The sequence below is a fragment of the Pezoporus occidentalis genome, unplaced genomic scaffold (genome assembly GCF_034315485.1).
Source record: "Pezoporus occidentalis ecotype Australia unplaced genomic scaffold, CSIRO_AGI_Poc_V1 ctg148, whole genome shotgun sequence".
Classification (NCBI taxonomy): domain Eukaryota; kingdom Metazoa; phylum Chordata; class Aves; order Psittaciformes; family Psittacidae; genus Pezoporus; species Pezoporus occidentalis.
Genome location: NW_026913295.1, coordinates 565,933 through 589,797, shown reverse-complemented (window position 1 = coordinate 589,797; position 23,865 = coordinate 565,933). Strand labels below are relative to the sequence as shown.

Below are 23,865 nucleotides of genomic sequence, written 5' to 3'. Positions count from 1 at the left end.
TGGTTTGTTATCCCCACAATTAGCACTTATCCAGGACATATCCAGAACATGGAATGCCAAGCACCACTGGGTGCCAGATGGCAAAGACATGGAAGTCATTAAACCCAAATTAGAGCCCATGCAGTTTGCAGCCTCCTGATCCAAGAGAAGATGTGGGTGCCAGAGCTTCCTGCTCCCCTCTCAGCAGTCACTGGCATGAGAGCACATCATACCTGTGGGTGAATGCAAGCTTCCCTGGTCCTGCACGACTGACAAGACCCAGCAAAGCCCAGACTCCGTCCTGCCCCTCTGCTCCTCCTCAGCCCATCTCCCACCTCCTTGTCTTCCCCGGCACGTCCACCATGAGGTGTTCTTTAGTCACCACCAAAGGCCCTGCAGTGTGCAGGCCTGCCTGCCCTGCTCCGGAGCTCCTGGAGGGTGGGATACAGGAGGCAGACCAAGAGAAGAGGCGGTGCAGCCAGACACCCTTCAGTGCTCCATTAAGCAAAGTGCTCACAACCCATCTATAAATGGTACCATTGAGGCTTGGTGAGGACAGAAGGCTGTTCTCAGTGAACCAATGTATCAGTATACTGACAAATAAAGGATACAAACCCAGGGAGGCTGTTTTTTACCTTTCCAAAGATTTTTCAGCCTGGCCCAGAAGTGAAATGTTAGGTAAAGAATCAGAGATGGAGGGTTGGGAATCCTGCTGCAGCAGCTCCTGTACCACTGCAATACCAGGGAGCTCCAAAGTCAACCTGACTTTAGGATCTTGCTTCTGTTCCACTTCAACCACCCTGGTGTGACACAGCCTCTGCAGAGGTCCCAGGCAGGGAAAATACCTCCAAACCAAGCTTCCAACAGACATTTATTTGGGTTGAAATCATTGCACATGAAACAGTGTCGCTCCCGTGCGCTGCACACCTTTGCCATGGGTTAAACTACAGGCCAAATAGTATTGTACAACCAGGACAGAAGCCTCCTTCTCCATGACCAGCCACACAAACACAGAACAAACCAGGCGAGGACCTTGCCCATGTGCCCCAAGCCATCCTCCTGCCTGGCCAAGCACTGCTCAGCTGAAGTCTGGGTCTCGGGGTCTTGTGGGTTGGAGGTAGGGATGAATTAGAGGAGCAAGCTCTGAGTCAAGGGCTCTTCTTCTTTAGCTCCCTCTTGGTCCAAACTGTTCTAGCTGCCCACCCTTCCTGGGGAAGGCAAGGACAGTGAGGGGAGGGCTTCTAGGTCTGGAGCCTTTGTTCTGTGTGGATCCAAGCAAACACATGGCACCACACACATGACTGTAGAGTGACCAAGCAAAGCAATCACTGGACAGTTCCTGTAAGAGCAGGGAGTGAGTGGCCTCATCTGTCCCACGACCTATAGGATGGATGCTACCAGTGATGTCCTAGCATCCCTGGCTGGACAACAGCCCCATGTACTGCACCTCACTTGATTACACAGGGCTGGCAAAGCAGAGGGGAGTTCCCTGTGGCTTAATTTGCCCCTGTGATGTACAGAAGGCTCGTGAAGCCTCCCCCAAGCAAGGAGAGCACCAGGAACTGTCAGGTGGTGGTCGCAGGATGCTGTAGGACATTAACAATGAGCAGCACAAAGTCAGCAGGCTCAGACTGAGAACACTGAAGTGACTCAGAGGTGACACAAGCCAAAGTGGGGTCAAGTTTGCTGGAGGTGACCAGATGTTGTGTTGGCCCATTTGGACCTCGCAGCCTGGTGTGTATGCAATAGACCAGAGGGACAATATGTGCGGAAGGACTGGTTTAGTTTGTGGACTATTCTGGCTGCTGCTGAGCCATATGAGGAGGAGATTGCTCAAGACAGACAAGGGAGTGGAACCCCCCCTGCGCAGGCTGGAGAACAGGTTCCCACACACTGGGTTTCCTGGCAGCGCTGATGAAGACATTCAGGAGGGACTTGGACCCGCTCATGGCACTGCACTAGGAAGGATCCCACCTGCTTGTGTTTTAGAAGGACAAATGTGCTATCAGGTGAAAGGGAAAGGGCCAAATAGGTTGTGGCCATCTCACTGGCATGGACACGATGGGCAGTGTTGAGCACCATCTCAACACCCTACAGCAAGTTGCAGAAAGACTGAGCTGGAGCCTTTTGGCCAGACAGCAGCCAGAGCTCTTGGGCAGCCACCCAAATGGGAGCCCACCCCAGAACACCCCGTGAAGCCATAGCAGCCTATGGAGCAGAAGGGCAGGCAGGGGGAGAGGTGTGAGAGACCTTCACACTCAGGGAGAAGGAGAGCCCCTGTCCTGCCACGATGGGCATCAGCAGCTCTGGCTGTGCCACCTCAACACCGGGGATGCTCAGAAGGGACAATGGGAACTGAGACACTGGGTGGCTTCAGGGTGCCATGAGGCTTTGGCACAGGGCTTTACGTCCAGCTCCTGGTCCCAAGCCCAGAGGCGCTGGCTGGGGCACTGGAGGGCAGGACTGAATGCCCTCTTGGCAGTGAAGGTGTCTCCCCACCTTCCCCTGGCACGTTTCCAGGCTCCTCTTTGGTTTTCCTTTCCTCCTGCCCTGTTCCGTATTTATCTCCCTTTCTCTTTTGCTCTGATTTCCTCCTTTTTCTTATAGCTGAAAACTGAATCCATCTTAGCAAGGTGGGGAAAGCAACTCATCTGCCCAGAGCTCAACACACCAGGTCTGTGCTCAGGTGAGAACTCCACAAATTAGCCCTTCATTCAGCCAGCTCTGGGGAACGTCCTTCACGCTTTGCTCAGCTCTACCCAGAGCCACAGAGCACCTTGCAATAAAACTGATGCAAACACAACAAAACCCAGACCAGAGACATTCCCCACCAAGAGTCCTCAGGAATCACCCGTAGACTCACAAGGTGGCACAAGGCCGAGGATGAGACATCATCTGTGGCCACAGCGTGTCTTGGATGGCAGAGCACGATGTTCTCCAACACTTTATCACTGTCCATATGCAGGACTGTACTGGTCCTCTTTCTCATGGCCTCGCTTGCTGCTGCTGCACACACCTCTCCCAAGCTGAGCTCGGGTGGAATTCGGCGTTTGTGTGAAGTCATGGAGGAGACAACCACTGACATGGCACCAAGGACACATGCCATCATTCAAGCTTGCACCAGCCTGCTTGGGAAGTCTCTTCGGTGGCGGTGCTGCAGTGGGAAGCATGAACAATGACGAAGTTGAAACCCTCAGAGCAGGTTGTGGACTCTGGCTGGAGACCTGGGGAGGAAAAGAGAGGTAGCAAACCATGAGCTGCAAGCATGGGATCCCCCTGGTGCCTCCCTTCTCTAGAGGCTAGGGAGACAACCCTGCTTTATAGAGCACCTAATGCCAATGAGACCAACTCTGGGGTGTCAGGCCAGCTCTAGGAGTCTCCAGCGATATGAAGGATGAGATGCATCCTCCCACAGCGAGTACAACCCACTGGACCCCTTTCCCATCATCTTCCTCTTACACAGTGCTTGTCACAGTCAGGACCTGTCACTCAGTTTGGTCATGATCATCACCCACTGGGTGAGGCCCAGGCTTGGAGGAAGGTGGGAGCTCTCCAGCTGCCCTGCGATGAGCTCTAAGGTCTGGACTCACATTCATGGTGCTGTAATTTCACTTCACCCATGTTACAGTTGGGACGTGATGGCAGCCCCTCCGGGGGGTGGTCCCTCATGGCACATGTGTGGGTCACCATCCCCGCACAGGCACGTGGCCATGTCAGCACTCCAAGGAAGCCCCTCTTGCCCAGCCCAGCTTCCCGGGATGTGTGCACTACCATGGTCCTGTCCTGTGCAGAGGGGCTGGGGGTGGCCTACATGATGGAGCAGGTGAAGCCACAGCACTCCTTGAGCAGGGTGAGGCCCGTCTTGGTCACATACGGTGCAGAGGTTTGCTGCCCCCGGGAAGTCATCTTCTTCTCTTTGGCAGGAGCTGTGGAAAGAGGAATCAATGTGTGCCTGATGGTAAGGGCACAGGCCCATCACTGCTTCCTAGAGCTCTTTCCAAGGCTAAGATGCTGACCCTCCTCAGCACCACAGCTGGACATGAACTCCTGCATCCAGGAAGCACATCACCATCCATGCTTCATAGGTATCCACAGGTGGGACACAGTCACAGGGACCCTGGACTGGAAAAGCCTCCCACCATGCTGGGAAGGTGTTCCTGCAGCGATGATGAAGGCACAGGGAAGAGGGTGGTCTGCCATTAGAGGCCATGAAGAGGGTAGGACTGGATGGATACCACAGTTTGCAACCTTAGGTAATGGTGTGATGAAATGTAAGGAGCTTTTTAGAAAGTGTCAGATGAAGTGTATCAGCCAGAAAAGAACCTATTCCCATTCTCATAGGATGTGATGGCTGGGAAATGCCAGGAGGGAAATGGAAGCATAACCTCTGAACTGATTCAGGATGTTGCCATAATGGGACCTCAGGCACCAGCATCCCCCAGATGCCACTTCCCCACACCCTCCTCTAGCAACAGATGGCCTCCAGGTAAGCTGGCCCCATGAAGAGCAATGAAATCTTGGAGCCAGAGTGCTTAGGGAAGGGGAGAGACTGTCAGGGAGGTTCATTGGAAGGAATAAAACTCATCAACCACCTACTTGTTTTCTGGAGGTAGCTTTTGGAGAGCTTACTTTGCAAGAACTCTGCCATTTCCTTGTCTTCTTCCCTTTCCCTGTCACAAAGAGATTGGTTACCACTCAGGAAGAGCCAGCAAGGCACGAGGAGCATGGCACGGTGCAGAGCAGAGGACAGACTGCACTGTCCTCAGCGCAAAGGAATCAATTGCATCCAGCTACCTGAGCCTCTCAAACTCCACATCATCCACCAGGAAATCCCGTGTTTCCACCAGCTTGTGTATCTGCTGCACCAGCTCCTCCTCCTTCTGCCTCTCCTCGTTGGACTTCTCATTCTCTGCAGCACAGGGAACACATTTAACACACATACAGGGGCCATCCCACCCATGCCAAGGCAATGCTTGTTCTGCTCCTGCTTAACCCCGGAACAGATACGAGTGTGGGGGTAAAAGCCAACCCAAGGTAAGCACCTGGATGCAGATACAAGCTGCTAAATAAGCAGCCACCTCATCCCAAACGCCCTGGCTGGGAGGGGTCAGGTTTGGTGCCATCACGCTGGGAAGTTTTAGCTTCTCCCGTGAATTTTCACTGCACTGCAGGACGCAGCTGAGCTCTGCAGAGGAGCCCCTCAACGCGTGCTCCACAACCACAGCTCCCCTGGGGCCTTCACCCTGTGCTGCAGGAGAGGCCGTGTACCAGTCTGAAGGAGCTCAGAAATGCCAGACTCGGATGTCACCCTTCACCCGGGATGTGCTCACCCCACGCTTCCCATGCCAGCACAACCCTTGGCCCTGAGCTGGGTCTGGATCCAGAGATCTCTGAGCCACATCTTCCATGTGGCTGGGAACCCAGCCAGGGCCTCAGGTCTATAGGGAATTGGCAACAACGCCGATGCTTCACGAACAACGCATCCCACTACTTAGCCCACACCTACAGAGACATGAAAACCAATATGATCCACAGGCTTTGAGCCTTATTCCCTTAGCTAAACATGGTCCCAGTGAGCTCATCCTCTACATCTGACGTTCCAAACCACTGTCAGCTCCATTCCCACCCCAAGGCTGACCGCAGGTGCCTGCCTGGCTATTTTGAATGTGTTAGCCTTGGTTGTCACTTGAACCCTCAGACTGACCTACCTTGAGCACGGTGGGACTCACTTGTGCCACATACGTCTGGGCAGTGAGTTAGTGAGGACCTGGAAAACTCTCACCTCGCTATGAAGTCATGTCCTATATAAATTGGTACATAATGGTAAAATGGCATATGTGAAGATGATAGAGATAGGGCTAAGGAGTGTTAAATACAAATAGAAAGCTACCTAAGGTGGAAACTATAACCATCTGTGCTGCAGCTATTTAATACCATTTCTGAATTCAGCAGCTGGCTCCAAAATCAATCCAGCACAGGATGGATCCATCTCCAGTCTTCCTTCAGCTAAATAATAATGGAGAAATTCACAGTGTGGAGCAAACTCTGCAGGTTGGGTCCCAGCAGTTACCTAAATTATGTATTGACTTGTAGTTTAAAGTCTGTTATGTATTGATCAGAGGTGCTGCTGCAGGTCTCTGAGTAGGAGGAACTTCTCATCATCACGTTGTTAGGAACATCCCCAGCAAACAAAGGTTCTCCTACAGTCGTCTTGTGCAGGGAGTGAGCTCGAGCCTCCAGGCAGAGAGATCTGGACTGAGGTCTGGGCTGATGATCTTCTACCATGAAGAGTTAATCCAGAGTCTCCTGACTATGGGCACTGCCCCTGCTCCACCTGCCTGGCAGGAATAGGAGCACTTCACAGTGTCGTTTGGACGCCACACGAATCAGCAACTTGGGGTGCACACAAACACACCAGCTCCTTGGGGTTCATTAACAATCTGCAGCCCTGCGTTAGAGCATGTCAGCGTTCACATACCCACTGCATAAACAGCACACTTCTTTTCCTGACTTGCTGATGTCAGAGCCCATCGTGACCATGGTATCGCTCTGAATCAGGAAAGGCACCTTGGTCTGGTGAGGTTTCAAGCCACAGGTCTGGCTGAGCTCTGAGTAAGCTCTGACGTGTTTCAGTCTTTATCTGAACCAAGGTTCAGTGCCCACTGTTACAGATGATCTGCTGCCACAGTCCCACCAGACCAGTGATGTGCAGGATCTTTCTAGCACAGTCTAAGTTGTAAAGAAGACAAAAAGAGCATCCCTGATGCAAGCAGCGTTTCTGATCTCATCTGAACCTGGGAGTGCTAAAAAAGGATAGAAATAAAAGACAGAAGCAGATGAGGGGAAGCCAGCCACATTTCTCCAGCTTCAGAAAAGGCCAAGTTTATCTCTGGTCCTGAGCCAGCATTTGTCAAGTCTTTTATGAACTAGAAGGTCTTTGATTAAAAGCTCACAGATTCGGGCCTACACTTTGCAAGCAGCTCCAATTTTTATGGCAGAATCCTCTCCTCCCCTGTCTAAACCTCCCTCTGGATGCAGTCAGGTTGTAGTAAATGAATCAAGATGTGCATATTAAGCAGCAGTTGGGCTCTAAATGCATGCTGAAGACTCACAAGCACACACATCATAGCGGCACTATGGCATTAGAAAGAGTCAAGGTTTCTTGCCACTCTTGGCTTCAGGATAACCTTGGGTATAGAACCTATGAACTGAGCTGCTGCTCTGGGGAACAGATGTGCACAGCTGGTCCCTTGTCTGCATCCAGGCATCGCCCCCTGCTACACACTCACTGGTCTCCGTGAGTGCAGCATCTTCAGAGAGAGGCTTGTGGTGGAGATGAGGGCCAAATGTTAATGCTTGGATAGGTACAAATAAGCAGGGACATATATCCCACCTGGTTCTGAAAATGAACCTAAAGTCCTCACTGGGGGATGAATGAGGATGCCCTAGGAGGAGGCATAGCTGATGGACACAGCTTGGAGGGAAGCCTTTCCGGTTCCTCCTCATTCAAACCCTGAGCTCTTAGGATGTGCTTTCCTCTGAATACTTTGGTTGAGTGGGATCCTTTAGAAAAATGAGGTTTGACCTTTCCTGGGCTGTGAAGGGACAAGGGCTGCTCTGACAGGAACATGGAGGTCACTGGTCACGATAAAGGGGGTGATAAAAGCAGCATTTCCTCTCAGCTGAAGTTTTCATCCAGGTTGCCCTGGATTGTTTGCCTCTTTTCAATGTCAACGATTTCACCTAAATCAGGGACATCATCAAGCCCTTTAGGTGTGACATGTCCCTAGCACCCATCCTACTGTTGCACCCAGGAATCCTTCCCTGCCCCATCACTGACTCGCAGTTCTGACATGGCCACAGCAAGAATCCATGGCTTTTCATGTACTTCAGGCCTCTGAAGGCATCTCCTCCTGCTACCTCCAGAGAGGACTCTCCATGGTGTGCTCTGACAATGACTCCCGATCTTAACCCTCCTCAGTGCACACAACAGGTCCCACTGTGCCAGCATTCACTGCACCTCCCTCGCCTCCTGTCCTCCTCCTGGACCAGACCAATGCTCTCTCTCAAGGGACTCATGGTTTTTCTCCTTTCTTGTTTCAGACACCCATGTTCCTTGAGGCTCACACCCTGCCCGCAGCAGCAGCGTCTCCAGAGCACCCTGGGGTGGGAGCCCTTCAAGAGGTTCTTGTGTTTGATGGAAACGCTTCTGCTGAGAGCAGCGGCAGGGTGCAGCTCTCCGGAGCCTTACGGAGCCGTACCTGGAAGCGCGATGAGCTGTTGGAGCTCCTGTTTCAGCCGGCTGATTTCCTTACAAAGCTGAATGTCATCCATCCTGCAGAGACACAAAGGGAACCACTGAGAGAGGAAAGGGTCAGAAGGTCCAGAGGAGCACCCAACCAGCACTGGAAGGCAGTGAAGCGGGGAGCACAGATTTACCTGCCTTCCCATGGGAAATGGAACGTCATCTCAGAGCTGTTGGTAGAGCTACATGGGTTGTGCCACTGGCTGCTGGCAAAGAAAAGGTTTCATTGCTCTGATGAAACCTGGCACATCCACAACGCAACAGGAGCTGGGTTTCTCCTCCTAAACAATTATCCCCAAACAGCAAAACACAAAAGCAAAGAGGAGCTGCTGCCACAGTAAAGATGTGTCGTTTTCATGCTGCCTTACTGTAGAACCAGAAAAAGGCAGAAAAAGGAACCACAGCAGAGGAGGGAATGGTGTGAATGCTGCAGCAGCCACTGGGAAACAAGGTCATGTCAACAGGAGAAAGGAGCCTGCTGGGGCTGCGGGCACTGAAACCACCTCCAGCTCAAACCACACACAGCAGCGAGACACTGGTCAGGATGGGCTCAGTGCAAATGTCAGCACAAACCAAGGGCTGCCCAGCCCCACCTGCCCTTCCAGCAGTCTCTGAGGTCACATCAGCCTGGGGCCAACCTTGGCCATCCACATCTCCAACCAAAGCATGACAAGGCCAACAACCTGATGCTTTTCCTTCTGCTCTGAGCCCTCCCAGGGCTCCTCACACACTATCCCTCTCTGGGATGATTAGGAAAAGCTGCTGCTGTGATAACGGACTTATGAGCTGATGCCACCTCGAACAGATGTGCCTCTGCTGCCTTTTGAAGTACATGTTAGTAAAAGCCCTGTCTGCGTCTTCAATAATCCTGCTGGTCCTTCCACTGAGTCACAGCATCCACCCCTTCTGGGATGAGTCATTTGCTGGAGCTACTTGAAGCTGCAGCATTACCAGCTGAGCAGAGGACACCAGAGGTATCAATAAGGGAAGGGAAAATAGACTTTAGGTCCCTAAAGAGGGACCCTGTGAGATATTGCTCAGGCAGGGGAGACTTCTTCTTAGCTCTGTCAGATTTCTGCTCCATCTGACAATGTCTTCCTTTGTTTGCCTACCACATCAAGCCAATGCCTGTGAGCTGCACGTGGAGAAGGAGAGGTGTTTGGCCTTTTATTGACTGCTCATAGTCCCATGGTGGCCAAGCCCTGAGCTTGTACAAGGAGCACCAAGCAGGTCTGCACAGGACACATGGGCAACAGGCTGATTGCTGGTGATACTAAAATGAAAATCAAATGGCAACTGAAATATTAACATTAAATTGGAATTTAATGCTGTGAAAAGTGATCATGAGAATAATAAATGGGCAATCATGAGCACTCAGTTCAATAAAGCTGCAAAGACCAGCACCCGGGAGGCTGCTGCTGGAGCTGAGATTCCTTCTGCCACTGGGGATAAAACTCACTGCAGGCTCAGCCATAGCCACGGCAGCCCTGCACGTCCCAGGGAGCTGATCAGAGCACTGAGCGGGTGAGGTGTGGAGCTGAGTCTGCCACAGGAATCAGACCCTTCTTTTTGCCCTATAAAAGGGGAACTACCTGGAGCTTTGTTGTTTCCCAGAGCACAGACATCCCAGAAACACTGGAAAGCTTTAGTCTGATGTTTCCATCAAAACACTGATCCTGATCATAATTGACTGACCAGATGGATCACTCCTCAGCAACCAGAGGGGACGTCCATCTCCCCACAGTCCAGACATCCCAAACAGCAATATTTTCCCCTGTTGGATAAAAATAAAGCCCTCACTGCCCCAGCTCCCATCATTTTAATCCCTGTCCTGCAGAGCCAGGTCTGGGACCTCTCTCCTCCAGCAGTGATGCCCAGGGAAGCCCTCAGCCCTCCTCACACTGCTCCCCACTGCTGTGCTCTGCAGAGCCAATGCTCAAGCTCCCCACAGCGCCTCCAAACCACCCAGACGTCATCCTGGCATTCCCAGACTTCCCAGTGATCTCTTCCTGCATGCCCACCCCCGTGTGTGGTCGCTGTGGGCGATTTCCTCTTGTTTTCCAGGGGCTGGCCAAGAAAGAAAGCAAAGGGATAGGAAAAGTGGGGGATGTAGAGGTGTGACAGCACCTGTGGGGTTTAGGCACCGGTTGCATTGGAAAGCATTTGAGGATAACACTTTGTGGTTTCCAAAAGTCCTTTTCAACAATACATTAGTGGGGAACTGTGCCTCCAAGACATCATCACTCCAAGCCTGAGTCCCTAAACCAGCTCTCAGCTTCCCCAGGCAGTGGATTTACACAGGCACTTCCAGGCTTTGGTGACCCCTTAGTGCAGGTACCAGTGTGGACGCAGGCACATTAACAAAGCACATATCAAGTGCTGCAGCCCAGGAAATACAATCTTTGCCATTCCCAGTAAAAATCCCAGGCTTTTTGAACTGCCAGCACGGGATCTCAGGACTGGGCTGACTATAGCAATGTAGTGGCATTAAAAAGCTTAACCCAGACTATGGAATGCTGTCCTTTTCCTCCCAAACCATAACATTTCCCAATATACCCAGGGAAAATGTTCTGTACCTGCTTTGATTATTGAAATAGACCCTAGGGAAAATCCTTCCCCAGCTGTGCTGGGAGCAGAGAGCAGGATGGGGCATGGAGACAGGCATCAGGCACCAGTACTGTTCCAGCCCCACTGTGTGCTGCTGACTCCAGCACTCAGGGGCTGGGGGAGGAACAGAGGAGCTGGGAGGATGTGTAGTACTTCGCAATGGGGAGAGAAAACCGTGGTTGTGTGGCTGTTCAGCAGCACACATCTGCATGCTGCCCCCAAACCTCAGGTCCATTCCCAAGCGCAGCCCAAGAGCCACACTGAGGCAGAGTATGGAGCCACTAGGAAGATGAGGTGCTCGTGGTTGAATACGGGAACATTCAGTGTAGTTTGGCCTGTGCCATAAACTGTTTGCTTAGGAACAGGCTGGCTCAAATCATCACAGCATCAGTGGCAGCTTTGTAACAGGCGCCTATCGAAGCCCCTTCCAAGAGCAAGGCCAGAGAAGAGGGAGAGGTCGCACCTCCAGGTGGGAACAAGGTGGAAAGCAGCCTCAGCTGCTTCATCCCTGGCATGCTCCATGCTTGATGGGGCAGGCAGAAGGTGCTGGAGGACCCTGGGAAGGGGTCAGGTACTCACATGTACCGCAGCTCTGACTCCCTCCTCACCAGGATCTCCCTGATCCGCTCGATTTTGAAGAGCTCCCCTTCAATGTCATCGATGGTGGTGGTTGAGTCAGCCATGGAGACAATCTCATCCTCTGCAAACGGAACAGGAGTCACGTTACACAGCAGGAGACCTCAGATGGGCGCTGAGGACAGAGAGGGACCACATGGCTAGCATGGAACCCCCTGCAAGCCCCAGGCCAGCAAAACCCCTAAGCATGTGCGCTAAGCAGGCTTCTTGATACCCCGTGGGTGCTGCAAGAGGAAACAGCCCAACAAGCACATGGAAGGTCACCAGTGTAAGCAAAGGCATTGAGCTGCTGGGACTGGGCTTGGTTTGATTGTGCTCTGTGTGAGTTGGGCACTGTGAGTTAGGTCACAGCCAGCTCGTCCCACTGAGCACAGCTCCATACACACATGCAATGTGCATGAAGTGCCTGCAGGAAAGAGGACCCCAGAGGCCAGCAGCTCTCTGAGCCTTAGAAACAAGCAGCATTTCACCTGCTGGTGCTGCTTTGCAGCACATCCTGCTCACACCAGTGCTGGGCAGGAGGACAAGGGGCTAAAAGCTGTGGGAGGGAAGGGCAGGAGCACCTCTTTCAAGCCTCAGGCATTTCCAGCACATGAGCCTCTGTGTGCACCCTCCTCCAGAACGTGCCAGGAACAAATGCTGTGTCCATACAGCACAAGCTGAGGAGTCACGGAGGTGCTCCTACGGCTGCTCCCCTTCTATCACAGGATGGATGAAGTCCCCCACCCATCCTTCCCAGCTCACAGCGGAAAAAAGCCCTTAAGGTATCCAGCAGGCCAGTTTGGCTTCATCATCCTCTGGAGCACTGAGCATCACCTCTACAACCACCTGGGGGAAACTGGGGCAGGGAAAGGGGTGTCACTTGTTCAGGGCAAGAGACTCATGGCAAAATGTGGGTAAAAGGAGCTGTGATTTCCGTTTAAGAGGAGCAGAGTGGCAAGCTCAGGGTCAGGATGAGAGCCCAGCATCCTCTGTCTATTGTTCTGCCTCCCCCATCTCCACTGATTCATACACAGATGTCCCTCTGATGTCCCCCTGCTTTGCACAAGATGCTCACACTGATTTGCACAGGGATCCGTGCTGATTCCCACAGTGCCGGCACATCCCACAGGAGCTCCAGACCCCTTCTACTGGCATAGGGGAGGTTTGACTCAGGCCAGCTCCCACCTCCCAGCCTGCTCTGGCTCTGGGAGACATCACTGAGCTTGTTATCACTGACAAGCAGCAGCACGTTTACCACAGGCAGGTTAATCTGGTTCTGCTGTCATACACACACAGCACAGGCTGGGGAGAGGGGGCTCGGCAGCTACAGCAAAGCCAGATCACAAACACCAGGGGCAAATTCTGCTTCCTTTGGATCTTCACAGGGTGCAGCTCCCCTGCACAAGGAGAGCTAAAAGCACAGAGGGAGCACTGACTGCAGGAGCAGGATTTTCCAGGCAGCTGAGATCTGGGAAATGGAGATGTCAGAGCTGGAGCATGTGGTCGTGGGGATCCCAAACGGGACCCAGGCCAGTGCTGAGGGTTACAGGGCAGCACTAAGGCACAAGGCAAAACACTGTATCCACTAGTCCTCTACCCATTATGTGAAACTGCTTGAGAAATCCTTCCCAGCATGAGGTATGTTTCCAAGGCTGGCAGCAGAGAGGGTTTATAGTGGAAATATGAGTGGTTTGGGTTACTGTCACTGGTTTGGAGAACAGTTGTCTGCTGTTTCTGGCTTAGAAACTCATGACTACTTGGAGATTCCCTCCCTCTCCTCTGAGCCATGAAGGCTCCATTCAGCTCATGCCAGCATGCTGAATCCTTGATCACTCCCCATTCTGAGCTTCGAGATGCTCTCAGGAGCCAGCACAGGACAGGCTCAGGACAGCCTGATGGACACACAGGTTGGACAAAGTCCAGGGCAGGATGCGCTGCCCTCCCTCAGCTCCTGCTCACTGGCTCTGCTGCAGATCTGCATAGAAACCCTCGCTTAGCCTCGTCTCTACAGGCCTGAAGGGGGTTGCTAAGGGGACTGGACTGTGGTTGCTACAGGACCAGGCTGTGGTTGCTAGGGGACCAGAGTGCAGTTGCTAGGGGACAGGGATGCCGAGGTCCCTCATCCAAAGCATCCTGTTGCTCTGCCACCCCAGAGCTCCTCTTGCCCAGGGCATCATTTCTGGGCACATCATTACCCAGGATCGCTCTGTGACTGATTTTGCTGCACCCAATCTCAGTGCCTCGGAGCAGGATATGCCTGCGGGTGGTGGCCAGCACAGGTGACACCACACGTGAAGGTGTACATGGTACAGCCGGCGTGTGCCTGTAGGCAGCCACTCCCTGAGGTCAGGCTGTACTTCAGTGCAGCTCCAGACCTGTTGGGAAAATGCTGCCTTGTTCCAAGCGATGCTGCTGTGAGCAGGGTAAACCGATAGGGCTGATTATGTGAGAGATGCGCCAACAACTATGAGCTTGCTGCAGCCTTCATTAGCCGAGGACAGATCTAACCCCCCAGGAGCACAGGGGTGGCTCTGGGGGAGGAGGACTGTCACTCCCGGCCTGGGTGGGAGGATGAATAACCCAGAACATCTTTGATCACTGGTGGCAGACAATTTGGCTGGGGTTCTCAGCCAGCTGCTTCCCGCTGGGTGAGTGCAGGGGTTTGTGACAAGTGGAGCATCGCTTCTCCCTGATCATCCTCATTAGCAGAAGCCATACCAGGTGGGAGAGGTGATTCCTCACCTGTGTATGCAAAGGGCGGAGGTGGTGGTGCTTGGGCAGGAGGCTGGGGTAGGGGGACACAGAGGACTCTGCATCAAAGCCATCCACTGATCCTCAAGAGAAATCAATGAATCCATATAGGTGATGAACAGGCATCTGCCCAGGACCACAGGTCATCCTGCCAAGACCTGAACATCTGAGGCCAGGGACTGAAGCATGGGATGGACAAGGAGTGACTGAGAGAAGAGGCTGAAGGGTTGTTCAGACACTGGAACAGTGAACAGAGTTGGGGGATCTCCACCTTTGATCCAGGATCCCTCCTGGAGAAGGCTGTGAGCAGCCTGATCTATTGAACCTGCTTTGAGCAAGGGATTGAACACAATAACCCCAGAGATCCCTCCAAATTCCTCAGTGATTCCACATAGTGATCAGTGAGTGACAGCTGGTTGGGATCACAGAATCCCAGACTGGTTTGGGTTGAAGAGATGTTAAAGCTCCTCCAGCTCCAACCCCTGCCACAGGCAGGGACACCTTCCACTGGAGCACCTTGCTCCAAGCCCCTGTGTCCAACCTGCCCTTGAACACTGCCAGGGATGGGGCAGCCACAGCTTCTCTGTGCCAGCGCCTCAGCACCCTCACAGGGAAGAGATTCTGCCTCAGAGCTCATCTCAGTCTCCCCTCTGGCAGGTTAAAGCCATTCCCCTTGACCTCCCCTGCTAGCTCAAGAGATGCTTTCTCCAGGCAGATAGAGATGACGCTGAGTTCCTGAACCCCAGCAGCCACAGGCATGGGCCAGGGGACAGCTCTCCTGAGGCAGTGGTGAGACCAGAGGGCACTGTGTGCCCATGGACCTGCACGGTGCCAGCGACACCATCCAGCAACCAGGAACAGCAAATTGGGACACTTGGAGTACAGCGCATCCTGCAGCAGAGAGCTGGGCAAGAGATCTCAATGGAGATGGTTCTGCCAAAGCTGCACATGGGTTTCTTACACCCTGAGTGCCTGGCACCAGCAAGGGATTAAGGCAGGTTTATTAGAGCTGGGATCAAGCTCACAGTCCTGAGTCTCCCTTTGGGGATGGAGGGATGATGCCCATGTGCAGCCGCGCTGGCCAGGGCTCCCTTTGCTCCCACAGCTGCACACACAACAGCACAGCCAGGCACAGAAACCACCCCCATGCTGCCTAAAGCACCCCGGACTGGCACCATCTCAACCTGGCAATGCAGGGAAGGGGAGAAAGCTTCAACTGAAACTTGGAGATGCTCATCATCACACATGGCCCACGGGGAGCAAGTATCGTTAATGAGGAGTATAATAGCCGGAGTCTTCCACTCCATATGGCTTTGGTGAAAATATTTAGACAGCAGCAGCAAGCCTGGGATGAGTCACAGCAGCACCAGCGCGGGGCTGTTTCAAGCACTTTGCTTCGTGATTAAAGTTGGCGATTGAGTGACATTGTGCTGAGGAGGGGTCGAAGCTCTTCCCTTGAGCTCCATCCCGGGTGCCTTTAACCCAGCCGTGCGCTGTCTCTGCTGCAGGAAGCAGGTGGCCAGGGGGCACCCAGCCTGTCAGAACCAGCCCCTGCTCCACAAGCTTGATGGTGACGCACCCCCCGGCGCTGGGGCTGCCCTGTCAAAGGGGGCTGTGTCCCCATCACCCTCCCTGCTCCGCACGGGAGACACCAGCCTCCAGGACCACCAATGCCTGGCCAAGCACAGTGGTCCCAGGTTCCTGCTCCGCCTGGAGGGATCCCAGCTGCAAACCACAGGAGTTCCCAGTGCCCCAGGGACAAGTGTGCATCCTTCTCCCCCTGCAGTCAGGGGCATCCCTCTGGCTGTGTCTGTGCAGCCCCCGGCACAGCCGGCACTGCCGGGGCCCTGTGAGACAGCCATAACAACAGCCAGAGTGCAAGGTGGGGTGCCTGGGGGCCTTACAGGGGTGTCACCAGGGCTTAGCCCCCCGGTGTGCACACTGCCCTGTGTCACGTCCTGAGCACAAGAGGCTGCTCGGGGCTTCACAGGGTTGGCCTGAGGTTTCCTGGGGTGGTAGCAAGGAGCAGAGCATCATTCAGAGACCAGGCACTGACTGTTGCCGTGCTCCTGCCTGTCCCCCAGCACAAAGGTCCCCCAGCAGCTGGGGTTTACAGAACTACACTGAAGCAGCAAAAAGCCACCAAAACCCTGCTCACAGGCCCCTGAGGGGGGGATGCTCAGGCCATACCCAGCACCCTGAGTCCAGCAAGTGTTGGACCCTTGCTGGAGCACCCTGATGTCACCCAGCTGCTGGGAGCAGAGGACCCAGGTGTGGAAGTGCTCAGACCCCACAAGGGCAAAGTCTCCACAGGGACAGTTCCCAGGCAGGGGAGGTGAACAGAGAGCCATTGCCATGCTAAAAGGCACAATGGAGAAGGACTGAAACTTCAGGCATCTCATCAAGGAGCTGAGCAGCTTTACCCCTCCACAGCCGTACTAAGCAGGATGCTTGGAGTTTGCTCCATCGCTCCTTCCCTGCCTTTCCAACTGCCTGTCCCTATCCCGTTGGATGCAAGGGGATAAGGGACCAGGAAGAGAAGACCCCGGAGGGATGTCATGGCAGAAGGACTGCAGGAGCCTCCCCTCCTCAGGATGCTGCCCACAGCCCAGCTTGGGCACCTCTTTGCTCCCACCCCAAGATCGGGGACTGCCCAGGACAATCCCCCTCGTCCGTGTCTCCCGTGTCCACCCCGTTCCGTACCGGAGGAACCGGTTAGAGACGGAAAAAGGCGGCTAAAGGCGGTGGGACCCCGTTCTCGGTCACACCCGGCAGCACCAGCCGCGACCGGGCTGCATCCCTCCTTCCAGCGCTCCGCTCCCTCCAGCCACCCCCCTGCCCTCCGTCCTTCTCCCTCCTCGCGCTCAGTCCCTTCCCTCCGTCCTCTCTCCCTTCCCTCCGTCCCCTGCTCCCCCCGCACCCCTCCCGCTGCCGGAGCTCCGGCAGCACCGGTACCGGTACCGGTACCGCCCCGGGGAGCGGTCCCCGCCGGTCCGCTCGGGGGTGCCCGGGTTGTCCGGGGCCGGTTTGGTTCCGGCTGTTCCCCCCCCCCCCCCTCACCTGGCTGCCACCGGGTGGGCTCCAGCGACCCGTACCGGGGCGGGCTCCGGCTCCGGCTCCGCTCCATGCCGCAGCCCTGCCCGCGCCCGCCGCGCCGCGCCCTCTGCCGGCCGCGCCCCCCGCGACACCCCCCGGCTCCCCCCCGCTCCGGGGCTCGGCCCGGCCGCTGCGCACCGCGGGGTCCCGGCACCCGCAGCCGGAGCACGGGGCGGGCGGGGAACGCGCCCGGCGGGACACGGCACCGAGCTGCTCCCTCCCGGCACGAGTCCCTGTTCCCTATGGACAGACACAACAGCAGGTGTTCAAAATGCACCCGAAGGTTCGCGTTGGTCGGAAATCCAGACGTTGGTTGGCGGGGTGTTGGCAGCACGCACAACAGCAGGGATCTCCGGCTGGGACCTCCTGCAGCAACTGGTCCCACCATCCTGAAGGCCTGTCCCAGCACAACGGCATGGGGAAGCAGGATGGAGTTGGTTGGGAACCCTCCTGCTCACAGGGTTGCACACTTCTCACACTGGTGACGGTTGTTTCCGCACTACTTTTCCCAAAGCACACAGAGGGGACACACATCCTCTGCCAGGACACTAATGCTGGGCTGCACCCCCAGAGCAGGAGCAGCAGCTCAGGGAGGGGATCCTGCCCCTCTGCTGCTCTCTGGGGAGACCCCCCTGCAGCCCTGATCCAGCTCTGGGGCAGCAGCACAAGAGGGACGTGGAGCTGTTGGAGCGAGGCCAGAGGAGGCCATGGAGATGCTGCAAGGGCTGGAGCAGCTCTGCTCTGGAGCCAGGCTGAGAGAGCTGGGCTGGGTCAGCCTGGAGAAGAGAAGGCTCCTGAAGGGGAGACCTGAGAGCAGCTCCAGTGCCTGAAGGGGCTGCAGGAAACCTGGAGAGGGGCTTGGGACAAGGGCCTCAGGAGAGCTGTCACCTGGCCCATGCCTGTGGCTGCTGGGGTTCAGGAACTCAGCATCATCTCTATCTGCCTGGAGAAAGCATCTCTTGAGCTAGCAGGGGAGATCAAGGGGAATGGCTTTAACCTGCCCGAGGGGAGACTGAGCTGAGCTCTTAGGCAGAAGCTCTTCCCTGTGAGGGTGCTGAGGCGCTGGCACAGGGTGCCCAGAGAAGCTGTGGCTGCCCCATCCCTGGCAGTGTTGGACACAGGGGTTGGAGCAAGCTGCTCTAGTGGAAGGTGTCCCTGCCTGTGGCAGGGGGTGGAGCTGGAGGAGCTTTAAGGTCGCTGCAACCCAAACCAGGCTGGGATTCTACGGTATGATTGTATGACACGTTTCTCTGCAGGTCATGCCCAAGATCTCCATGCTGGCTTCATGCAAGGGCACAGGTCCAAGGCAAGGGCAGGGCTGGCTCAGGGACCCTCTTGGGAAGTGCCACTGTTGTGGTTTAACTGCAACCAGCAGCCAAGGCACAAGCAGCTGCTCACACACTGCTGGGATGGGATGGGGGAGAGAACTGGGAGGGTAAAAGTGAGTAGATTCGTGGGCTGAGATAAAGGCAGTTCAGTGAGTAAAGCAAAAACCACATCGGAGCAACACAAGGAATTCATTCACCACTTCCCATGGCAGGCAGGTGTTCAGCCATCTCTAGGAGAGCAGGGCTCCATCACACGTTGTTACTTACAAACACAAATGCCATCCCTCCCAGTGATCCCTCACTTCCTTCTTACCCCAGTGTTACATGCTGAGTATGGCATCATTTAGTATGGAATATGTGTGGGGTCAGTTGGAGTCAGCTGTCCCAGCCTTGTTCCCCCAATTCCTCATGCTCCCCCAGCTTCCTCACTGGTGGGGTAGGGTGGGAAGCAGGAAAGGCCTTGATGCTCTGCAACCACTGCTCAGCAGTAACAAAACCACTCATGTTATCAGTATTACCCTGAAGTCAAAGCACAGCACAGCACTACAGCAGCTACTGAGAACAAAGCTAACTCCATTCCAGCTGAAACCAGGGTGGCCACAGGAAGCCTCTGGGCTGGAGAGCAGCAGGAGTGACGGCTGTGGGGAGGTGAGGGCCAGGCCAGGGGGTTTCTCCCCTCTCATCTGGCTGGCAGTGACTGCTGGAAGTTTATAGGTGCAAAACCATAAGCTCTCAGTGAGCAAAACAGAGGGGTGGCATTGTAAGGGATGGGTCTGGAGGATCAACCCCTGCAGAGAGACACCAGAGTGTGGGATCTGCTTTCTGTACCCCTCTCAGCATTGCCTCTAGCTGCTCCCCTCCCAGTGTAACAGGCAGCCAAGCTAATCTGTGTGAAACATCCTCACTGGAACTGACAGAAATCTGAGCAATGTCTTGGGCTTCCCATCTCCAAAACCTAGGGAGGAGCTGCTGACTTTTGATCCAGCCCAGTGTTTTAAACCAGAACACGAGCAAGGGAGATGGTGCTCCAGTTAGACAGGCAAAGCTCTACTGAGGGACACAGCCACCTCAAGATCTAGTGGTCTGGCTGTCTTAATAGGAAAGGTAAGCACAGCCATTAAATACTGTTCATTAAATGATGAGCATCCGCCAGCACTGTGATCATGAGCTCAGGTCTGAAGTGACTCACCTTGTTCTGATTGCTCCCCGTGCAGAGAAAACGGATGTGCAAATATTTTGATCACTTCTTCAGTCCAGTACTGGACAGGATTCCTTGTGCCATGAGTAGCCAGATCTGCTGTGGGCTGCAGCGTGAATTCACCCCATTCTGTGCACTGACTTAATAAAAACATGGGATTCAAACAGCCCAGAGTCACACAAAGAGCTATAATCTAACATGCTGCCCGGCAGGCGAACCCCACAGCTCTTCCTTCCCCCACGTGCACTCTACATCCTCAGCTGAGAGGCTTTAGTGTGTCCTGAGGTGACTTCCCCGTGGGTCTGTGTGTGAACTGAGTCACCAGCAGCAGCGCTTTCAGGGCATGAGCAGAATGTTTCTTAAAAGCACAAATATCTCCCCGTACACAGTCACTTCTCTAGGAATGAAGCAGCTTCATGTACATGGTAAGCTCATAACTGTGCCAAGCAAGAGTAACGCAATCTCCCAGGTACCTGAGGGCTGCCAACAAACAGATTTAAAACACAACTTGGAAACCATGAGAATGGACAGAGTCATTCGAAAGTCTTTAAAGAAACAACCTGAGCAGGCAACAGCAGACAATAGGAACCACTAAGGCACACTGAACTGATTCTGAGCCTTCAAAAACATATCCCAGGTGATGCTCACAGGGCCCTTCTTTGCCAACTCAATCAGGTGCATCTTGAGGACAGAAGGAAGCTGTATATTTAATTCGTCACTGTTGAGAAAGGAGTGAGGTCCCAAGGACCCGAATGCATGTACGTGTCATAATAACTGGAGTCATTTAGTATTTTCCTTAGGAGTTATCATAACATCAGGTTCATGTTTCTCCAAGCCACACTTTGAATATTCATGTTATTTCAGCACGTGGCTGTGTTTTCTGGCTCAAAATTCCTTTTCCTAACAATAAACCCCTGTGTTAACACAAGCATGCTATTTCGGGTTGTAACTACCCCCTAGTTCTGACCTTTCAACCTAACTAGAGGCGGAAATGTTCTCAAGGTTTCAAAACTGCAGCGTCCCTGTCTGCTGTACCAGCGAGCTCAAGGCAAGGTAACTAGAGGCTCTGTTCCTGGATTTCTTCAGGCAAGATTTCTATTAGAGGTGAAGCAAAGGTTAATTTTAAAGTTGCTTCATCCTCACCTCTACATTTGGGTTCACAGTTTTATGGTCTCAACATACCCAACTTGAAGTGAGAAACTGCCCTTGGACAGAAATATCATTTATATTAGAGTAAAATCAGGCCCCAGGGAGAAACCGTGCAGAAAACCCCCCATGTATCAGTTCCCTGAGAAATGCACAGTCTAAATGAGCAGATTCCTTTACACTGGCTCCCTATTGATAAATACAGCAATAGGTAATGCCAAGCCGAGAGTGTCAAGATATTTCAATACAGATTCTTCCCCCCCCGGCCCCTTCCTGCATTAGTACCACTCAGGGCTGATGCCAGCAACACTCGAGCTGCCCAATACTTTCAAGGACTCTATACAGGACCCATATTATAGACATGGAATTTTGGTATCATGCTGTAACCATAATTCTCCTCAGAGTTCAAATCAGCATAGGAATGTCTTGTCTGGACCTCAAAGATGAACAAAAGGAGAAATGCTTCCACGAGCAGCACCAAGGAGCACAGAGCATGCTTTAGAGATGTAACACCCCATCCTGGAATAAAAGACAATTCAGAAGCTCTTGCTTTTAAGATTTAGAACATGCAGAATAACCCCACAGCTCTCAAAAACATCACTCTCCCCATCTTGTGAAACTACAGCTAAATGGACCTACTTTCAATGGTTCATATCTATGATGCTGGGAAATAACTCATTGGAAAACTACAAAAGCTCTGTGTGAATTCATCTGGGCAGGTTTCACTGCAGTCCACAAAGGCGCAGGCTGCGGTTGTTTGCTGGATTGTAGAAATCTTCAGAGAATACTGGAACGGATCTTACTATGCTGATCAGATCCACAGGAAAAACGAACATTTAGAGATCATTGCCCACCGAGTTTTACCTGATTTCATATGCTGAGTGCCACACTTGTGAAGTCAATCGCAGATGTGAGGTGCACACAGAGAGGAGCTGAAGGAAGCATCTGCAATACCCCATCATAAAATAACTGCCAGAAAGACACATTCTGCTATTTGAGTTTCCTTCTAACTTAGGAATGGAATTTTAGACAGCAGGAGAAGGTGTCTGATCCAATGGGTTACTCAGGTTCCAGTCCAGCTGCATCAGCAGTGCACTAAAACTACCTGCAGCATTTCATGATAAGCAAAGAGCCCTTTGTCAGTTTTTGGCCTTATCTAACAAAACTGATTTACCCAGATCCTTTGAAACCTCTCACAAAGTACACACACATCGGGCTATGCTGCATTTCAAATCTCAGAGCTACAAAGACCAGCATTGTGCTGAACTTGTTCCTCAGCACTAACTATGGGTTTCCTCCTGAGCTCAATTAAATAGAACTGTATTCAGAGAAGGACAGCTCCACTTAAACCCTGGACTGACACAAAGGGGCAAAAAAAAAAAAGTATTTGTACACATAAGCCTCTGAAATTTGCTTAAAGTTCACCATGATTTAGGCAAACACTAAAATGTTACATGATTTTATAATCACTTTTAACATTACAGTGCTGATTAAGGATAAAAGCTTAAAACCCCTGAAGTTGCAACATCATTTTTTTTGGCAAATAGTTGCAAAGCAGTGCAAAAATAAGTGCTGATGTGGTTGGAAATACATCATGAGAATCTATCTTCCCCAGAGGCGGTTTAGTTCTTCTCAGTTACATCTTATTCTCAGCAGCATTAAATTCCTTGGCATGTTCTTAAAAGCCACGCTCAGAGCAAAGAAGTCTCACACAGTTTAATTTGAGCCTCTTCCTTCTGTCCCCGTTTGCCTTGCAGGGTCTGTGACCATCAGAGAGGAAGAAATGGAGTCACTGATGTTGTAGAGCTCAAAGACAGAAACTGTCTAAACCTCAGTGGAAAATGATTTCATCAAATTGGTGCAATGTCTTCAGGGAATGAGCCCTCTGCCACATTCACTTCCACAGCGGTTTGTAACTCAGAACATGTGTCAAACTGGATAAAGGATTCCCCCCGAATCAGCACCAAATGTTTGTTGTATTAATAACGTGTAAAAAATCATAATAAATCTTATGATGCAAGTTTATTATACTAGAGTTGAGCTTTGGGCCAAATTTTAGATCCTCCCTGTTCTTAAGGGCAGTGGCTCAGCACATCTAATCATCCATGGCCGAGACAAGCATGACGCTGTCACCACCCCTCCGCCCCAGTCACAGGATGGATTACACACAAGCACTTTTCATTTCAAGGTTTCTCTTTGCAAAGCTGGAATTCCAGCAGCTGTTTTCTGTGCCAAAGCAGGTAAAAGGACAATTTATCACCTGTTTAATGGGCTTCAAATGAGAGCAGTCACTTCCAGCTAAAGAAGGGACTGCATTTTAAAACATTCCAGCTATTCCTGCATCATTTTCTTCTCACAAAAGGGCTGATGGCTCCGTGATGTGCTATGTGCAGTTATGTTACATAACTCGACTGAAGGAAGATGCTCTATTAGCAGGTAAATAGAGTTCCTGAGGTATTATATAATAAGGCTGTGATAAATACTTGACACTAAAACTGCTCTCAACTTGAGTTTGAATTCCTGGGGGAAAGTAACATCTTAATGAAAAGTTCCAGCTATTCTTGGCACGAGGACAGTTCTATCTATAGTCATTCTAGTAGAGTATTCTGCATGGCAGAGTGGATTGTGTCAGGAAAAGACAGACCTAATTACCCTGAAAGCATCTGATACACAGATAATGTGGAATTGATGCATACAGAGAAAGATTATCTTCAGTGGCACTGCTTTTCTTTGCCTGCAACCACGTTCTACTGAGTCCAGAATGCAGCAGGGTGACAGATTGCAATGCCATTTGCATACTACAGATTAAATACGCATTTAAATATTCTGCTTTCTGC

At 52.6% G+C, this 23,865-nt stretch overlaps 1 protein-coding gene across 1 annotated transcript; it reads right to left on the bottom strand.

The window, feature by feature from the left end:
* Positions 1 to 1,513: 1,513 nt before the first annotated feature.
* On the bottom strand, positions 1,514 to 17,428 carry LOC134159519 (bMERB domain-containing protein 1-like). The gene is made up of 7 exons (XM_062610543.1): positions 17,321 to 17,428; positions 11,471 to 11,591; positions 8,241 to 8,314; positions 4,774 to 4,888; positions 4,576 to 4,649; positions 3,751 to 3,905; positions 1,514 to 3,203 (listed from the first exon to the last, which is right to left on the bottom strand). The coding sequence occupies exons 1-6, from the start codon at positions 17,385 to 17,387 to the stop codon at positions 3,787 to 3,789; spliced, it is 570 nt and encodes a 189-aa protein (XP_062466527.1). The 5' UTR covers positions 17,388 to 17,428; the 3' UTR covers positions 1,514 to 3,203; positions 3,751 to 3,786.
* Between the last annotated feature and the right edge of the window lie 6,437 nt (positions 17,429 to 23,865).

Excerpts from the sequence above, each read along its gene's own strand:
- LOC134159519 (XM_062610543.1), bottom strand. The coding sequence starts at position 17,387 with ATGGAGCGGAGCCGGAGCCGGAGCCCGCCCCGGTACGGGTCGCTGGAG. Across the intron at positions 11,592-17,320 it reads GCCCACCCGGTGGCAGCCAG|AGGATGAGATTGTCTCCATG; the intron begins GTGAGGGGGGGG and ends TTCCGTTTGCAG. Across the intron at positions 4,650-4,773 it reads GTGGAGTTTGAGAGGCTCAG|GGAAAGGGAAGAAGACAAGG; the intron begins GTAGCTGGATGC and ends TCTTTGTGACAG.